The sequence below is a fragment of the Sarcophilus harrisii genome, chromosome 5 (genome assembly GCF_902635505.1).
Source record: "Sarcophilus harrisii chromosome 5, mSarHar1.11, whole genome shotgun sequence".
NCBI classification, from domain to species: Eukaryota; Metazoa; Chordata; class Mammalia; order Dasyuromorphia; family Dasyuridae; genus Sarcophilus; species Sarcophilus harrisii.
This window is the reverse complement of record NC_045430.1, coordinates 107105969-107112199: the sequence shown is the minus strand read 5'-3', so window position 1 is coordinate 107112199 and position 6231 is coordinate 107105969. Positions and strand designations below refer to the sequence as shown.

Here is a 6231-nt window from a genome sequence, read left to right as displayed (position 1 = left end):
AAAAAAAAAAAAAAGAACTCGGACACTAACTGTGACATTAGGCATCTCACTTGTCTTCCAAAATGATTTCATTTCACTATTTTATAGAATAGTCAGGAATAATTTAAGGCACTATAAATGTGTATGATATTCAAGCATCACCACCACCACAAATTGCCACAAAGGAATATTCTTAGAGCACAGGAACAAACACAAGGACAAGGCTAAAATACAAGGAAACTTTTATTTTCAATTTTTATGAAGTTTTTTTTTAAATGCTTTTGGTTCTTTTTCTTTTTTTTTTCCTTTTTCCTTTTTCCTTTTTTTTTTTTTTTTCCCATTTTATTTCATTCTGGCCGCTCAGTGGCTGGAGCCGCTCGGTTCCTGGTATTAAAAAGATGCCAACGGAGGTAGCTGTGTCTCGCCCAGGGGCCCGGCCCATCCGAAACCCCAACAAAAAAGAAGAAAACAAAAAATAAAATAAAAACATAAAAAGAAATTTCAGATCATTTTCTCCGAGCTTGGTGAGAACCCACAAGAGTTTATGTGTAACAGACGTTACAGTGGGGAAGAGGCCTTGAACCCGGAGAGGGACTGGCCTGCCCTCTCCCTGCAGATGGCGCCGGCGCTACTGCTGCATGTCTCTCTGGCAGGAAGGTCGATGCAGCCCCTCACTTCCTCCCCTTCCCAAGTGTCACGGGGAGTAGTTCCTTTATAAAATGAGGAAGGGGTGGAAGGAAGAGGGACTCAAGTCCCCAGAGGAGAAGCTTGGGGGCTAAGGGGGGGAGGATCACTTCTCAGTGGTAAGGTGGTATCATCAACCTGGATCTTCACTGCTGCTGGGCTACCTGTAAAAGATAAAAAGACAAGAGTGAGAAAATTCAATACTTAGTTCACTACCACTTTCCAAAGTGAGCAGGTAATGGGGCCTAATGAGTCAATCATCAGGTAAAATCTAAGAAAACTACAAGTTCCATTTTACACCCCATTTGGGAAGTTGGCTTTAAAGAAGCCTACCTGCTGTGGGGTGGGTTCAGGGCCCCGGTTTGCCAGCCGGCTGAGGATGTTGCGCTCTGACATCTGTAGCCGCACAGCCACAGGGGGAATACGGGCAATTGTGGCTGGCAGCCTTGTGACATCAGCCTTCATGTCACTCAACAATTCCTCCAGTTGTTTCAGAACTACAAGAAGAAAGGCATAAGGGTGGGACTGTAAGTGGAGGTGGTTGAGCTCTAAGCTCTATGAAGGGAAGTAGCTTCCCCTGTTCCTCCTCTAACCTCAGTGAATAATGATCATCATTGTGCTTACTGGGGAATAAATGGAAAACTCAAGTATCTACTTTCTCTGTAGTCTTCCAAATTCTCCTTGAATCGCCTTTATTCTATATATTTAATTCAAAGACTCAGATTCAGAAATAGAATACACTTTAGAAGTTATCTGGTCAGACCCCCCCTCATTTTATAGATGAAGGCCTTTTACAGAGATGTACTGATTTGCTCAGAACTAAGAATTAAAGCTGGGAATCCAAACTCAAATTCCAAAATTCCATTAAGCTATCCTAATTCTACTTTCTCTCACTTCGTTTGCACTATTCCAAACCCTTCTGAGTTTATGGAATTCCAAACTTCTTTCTCCTTCCTCTGGGCTTTCTTCTAATTCCTACTACATTTCAGAAGCATTTTTCTTCCCTTCATTTACCCTCTCTGCAAAACTTTCCTTCTTCAGAAAAATTTTCTCTAAGGGAAAAAAACATGCTACTCTTCCTAAAAATTTGGAAAAAAAAAAAAAAAGTAAATATATCTCAACAAGAAAAAAAAACTTAAAAGAAAATGTTTAATCCTCCTCCAGACATTCAAGCAGAATTTAATGACACTAAATACTAAGGGTTTAACACCATTTTTTGATGAAAAATATATTGGTTATAATTCTCTGTACAACTATCTAAAGGCAAATAATAAAGCCTCAGCAGAGCACCTTAGACATCCAGAAAATCCACTAACCACAGTTTTAGAAACTAGAGAGAATAAGCAGAATAGGCAGGCGAGCCACTGGCTACCTTTGTGCAGGACAGCATTAGCTGGCTTATTTCCTGCCATTGACTCCTTAGACAGGTGCTGGTGGCTCTCAGCCAGGCATTCCACTTCAGCAAAACGAGTATTGAGGGCCATGGAAGGATGGGAAGGGTCCTCTGACATGTTCAGGTAAGCTGCTCGACGCAGTTGCTCCTCAATCACCAAGGCTTGTTCCAAGAGCTTGCCAGATTGGAGAGAAGAGGGAGGAAAACTGGATAAAATATTCTGTTTACTATATATACAGTTTTATTGGTTCCTAAAGATGATTTATTTACAGGAAATGGAAGGATGGAAAAATAACCATTTATTTAACTTCAAAAATATCTGTGTTTAAAGGCACTGGGGGAGATCTTGCCCTCAAGAATCTTACAGTCTATTACATGAACTGATGCTGAGTGAAAAGAGTACAACCAGGAGATCATTATATATTTCAACAACAATACTATATGATGATCAATTCTGATGAACAATCTGATGAACAACTCTTCAACAATGAGTTGAATCAAATCACTTCCATTTGTTCAATAATGAAGAGAACCAGCTACACCCAGCGAAAGAACTATGGGAAATGAGTGTGAACCACAACATAGCATTTCGACTCCCTCTGCTTTTGTCCACTTGCATTTTTGATTTCCTTCTCAGGTTATTTTTACCTTATTTCTAAGTCCAACAAAATAACTGTATGTATATGTGTGTATATATATGTGTGTGTGTGTGTGTGTGTATATATATATATATATATATATATATATATATAATTTACATATACTTTAACATATTTAACATGTATTGGTCTACCTGCCACCTAGGGGAGGGGGGAAGGAGGGGAAAAGTTGAAATAGAAGGTTTTGCAAGGGTTAATTTTTTTTTTTTTTAATTTAATAGCCTTTTATTTACAGGATATATACATGGGTAACTTTACAGCATTAACAATTGCCAAACCTCTTGTTCCAATTTTTCACCTCTTACCCCCTCTCCTAAATGGCAGGATGACAGTAGATGTTAAATATATTAAAATATAACTTAGATACACAATAAGTATACATGACAAAACATTATTTTGCTGTACAAAGAATCAGACTCTGAATTATTGTACAATTAGCTTGTGAAGGAAATCAAAGATGCAGGTGTGCATAAATATAGGGATTGGGAATTCAATGTAATGGTTTTTAGTCATCTCGCAAGGGTTAATGTTGAAAAATTACCCATGCATACATCTTGTAAATAAAATGCTATTTAAAAAAAACAAAGAAATGAAAACAAGAAGGAAAAATGTTTTCTTTTAAAAAACAGGGCCAATCAATAAGACAAGGAATCTTACTAAAAAGGACAACATACCTTTTGTGTTCTACATTAAATAATGTTCAGTTTAAAAAAAATAATAATCTTATAGTCTAATAGAAGAATTAATACTAAAGGCCTTCATGTTCATTTTTTTTTCTATAAGAACAGGAGTTAAATGCTTTCCCTATTACAGAATAATAAATCAAGAAGCATCTTTTTCTAATTTATCCTTTTATCTTCCGAGTTAGCTTCTCGTTTCCCTACCAATTTCTCACTCCAGGGGTGCCCCTTCCCCCAAGATTCAATCTTTGGACTACAGAATACGTTCTATTTCCAGTCCTGAATATCTCCTGTATTCCAATCTTGTTTCCAAATGTCTAACAGACATTTCCAATTATATAAAAATTGGCCACTGCAACCTCACACTTGTAATCTTTTCTACAAAACGAGTGCCCTTTCCTGACCTTCCTATTTCTGCTACTGATACTATCATTTTCCTGATAACCCAGACTGAGACTCAAGAATGGTCTTTTAATCCTCTTTTCCTTTCTCTACTGCACCTACAACTTCCAATCAGTAACTGAATTATGACAATTTGTTTTTTTGGGTTACATCTCTTGTGTCTGTTTCATTTCCAATACTACCAATCTAATCTAGGACCTTATCTCTTGGTATACTTAAATTACTCCAATATTGTCCTCTGCAATTTTTCCATTTCTACTATCACTCATTTTACAAACTGTTACTGAATTAATCTCTCTAGAACACTCTGTAATCATGTCATTTTCCACTACTCAAAATCACTGAGGCTCTCTGCTGCTTACTAAGTGAAGTACAAACTCCTAAACTTGACAGTAAGACCTTTATTCAAAGTTGGCTCAAACCCACGCCTCTGACCTTGTCTTTAGCCCATAAAAAATTATTTTGCTCCAGCCAGACTGAACTATCTGATATCCACAAAATATTTTATTTTCATTTTCTAGTTAAGCTACCATCTATAAAAATGATGCACATATCTTTATTCTGAACTCCAATCCCTATCATCAACTGCTTATCAGATTTTGATTTGCCATTATTCTTAATCACATCTCTTGGGGAAAGACAAATTTGCCTCTCAAAAATTTTTCTATTTCTGATGCCATCCTTCTAAGAAATTCAGACTCAGGACCTTATGAGTCTTTCAGGATTCTTCCTTACTTCAGTGGCTCCCAGTGCATGTAAAATAAAACTCCTAACTATCTACACCCAGAGAAAAGACTGTGGGAACTGAGATCACAATATAGCATTTTCATTTCTTTTGTTGTTGTTTGCTTGAATTTTATTTTCTTTCTCATTTTTTTCCTTTTTGATCTGATTCTTCTTGGGCAGCAAGATAATTGTATAAATACATATTCCTATATTAGATTACTTGCCATCTAAGAAAGGAGGTAGGAGGGATGGGAGAAAATTGGAACATACAGTTTTGCAAGGGTCAATGGAGAAAAATTATCCTTATAATGTTTTGAAAATAAAAAGCTTCATTAAAAGTTTAAAAATAAAATAAAACTTCCAAAAACTTGCATTTAAAGCTCTCTACAATTGACTCTGAGGCTACCTTTTCTGCCTTATTTCACATTAGCCCATTTCTAAGTTCCAGCTAAATCATTCTAAGCTACTTCCTCCCTAATTAAAGATATTTTGTATGTCTGAAATACACTTCTCTATGATCACCATTAGGAATCCTTATTTTCCTCTTCAAATCTCAGCTAACATTGTTATATACAACTTGAAACCTCCTTCAATCTTCCCAGTTTCCCTTTTCTCTCTTCAAATTTTTAATATTTTCTTGAGGACAGGTACAATTCTATGTTAGTATTTGTTTCCCTAATGTGTGGTCATCACACATAACCTTACACACAATAGGTCTCATACTGAATTCAGTTGTTTCTATGCTCTCTGACTATACTGTATCACTTTTATTAATACTCTCATCCCTCCCATGGAAACCTTTCCTGCACTCCAGGCAAGTGCTTATTTTCCACTGAAATACCCAAATTCATGATGATGTACCATTTGCTTGGGATTTGATCATTAAATTCTAAGTTATTTAACATTTCTTATCTTCTTCTCTCTTTCCAAATAAACCATTAAGTCTGAAACAAAGAACCATATATGTTACATGTTACCTACCCCCAACCCTAAAATTTCAGATCCAAAATCTTATACTCCACAGGCCAACAAAAAATATTTAGCCAGTACTTTCATAATTTTGATTACCACTACAAAAAACCAAAGATTATATTCCTCTTCTCCTTGCTCACCTTAAATCTTCTAGCCAGGAATTTGTTTTTTATCTCCAAGAAGTTACCACGATTCATTTCACCTTTGAAGGGTTCATTAAGAATGGCATAGCGCGGGTCATTCTGAATGTCCTGCCACCGAGCATAGCCATGGCTAAGAGAAGGATGTTTAGGAAACAACAGACAAATAACAAAAAACAGGAAAAGCAAGAACCCAAGTCACTTTGAGCTCAATCTTCCCTATCCTTTCCCAAGAGAACCTTTCCATAAACTGGAGTACAAAAAAACCCACAAAGGATACTTAATAATGCCAGCCAGCAGCCAGTAGTCATGCCGCCGATGCCAGATCTCATAGGTCTTCTTTGTAACTGTGGCTGCCCGTTCCTCATTCTGCCAAAGGGAATGCAGCTCTGGAATTTAAGAAGGGTAACAAAAGGACCCTGGTGAGCTGGGCCTTCAGGGAATTTCTATCTATTGAATACCCCCCTCCAAATTATATCCTTAATGGGAAATATATTAAAAGAAAAAATTATATATAAGGATAAGAAACTTTGTATGCTATCATCCTGGGAAAAAGTACCTTTTCTTCCCTCCCCAGTAACTAAAAAGCAAATCAT

The 6231-nt window shown here is 36.8% G+C and overlaps 1 protein-coding gene across 6 annotated transcripts in view; it reads right to left on the bottom strand.

Annotated features, from left to right (window-relative positions):
• Positions 1 to 299: 299 nt before the first annotated feature.
• Positions 300 to 6231, bottom strand: part of CHD4 (chromodomain helicase DNA binding protein 4) — a 34264-nt gene continuing 28332 nt past the window's right edge. For 3 of the 6 annotated variants that reach the window (XM_031938277.1, XM_031938279.1, XM_031938281.1), the window contains 5 exons: positions 5916 to 6024; positions 5636 to 5768; positions 2036 to 2231; positions 997 to 1160; positions 300 to 827 (listed from right to left, as the gene is read on the bottom strand). In XM_031938277.1, the coding sequence (XP_031794137.1) occupies positions 810 to 827; positions 997 to 1160; positions 2036 to 2231; positions 5636 to 5768; positions 5916 to 6024 (620 nt within the window). In that variant the 3' untranslated portion in view covers positions 300 to 809. Of the gene's footprint in view, positions 828 to 996; positions 1161 to 2032; positions 2232 to 5635; positions 5769 to 5915; positions 6025 to 6231 lie in introns of all 6 variants that reach the window. The other 3 variants (XM_031938278.1, XM_031938282.1, XM_031938280.1) reach the window with 1 other exon arrangement.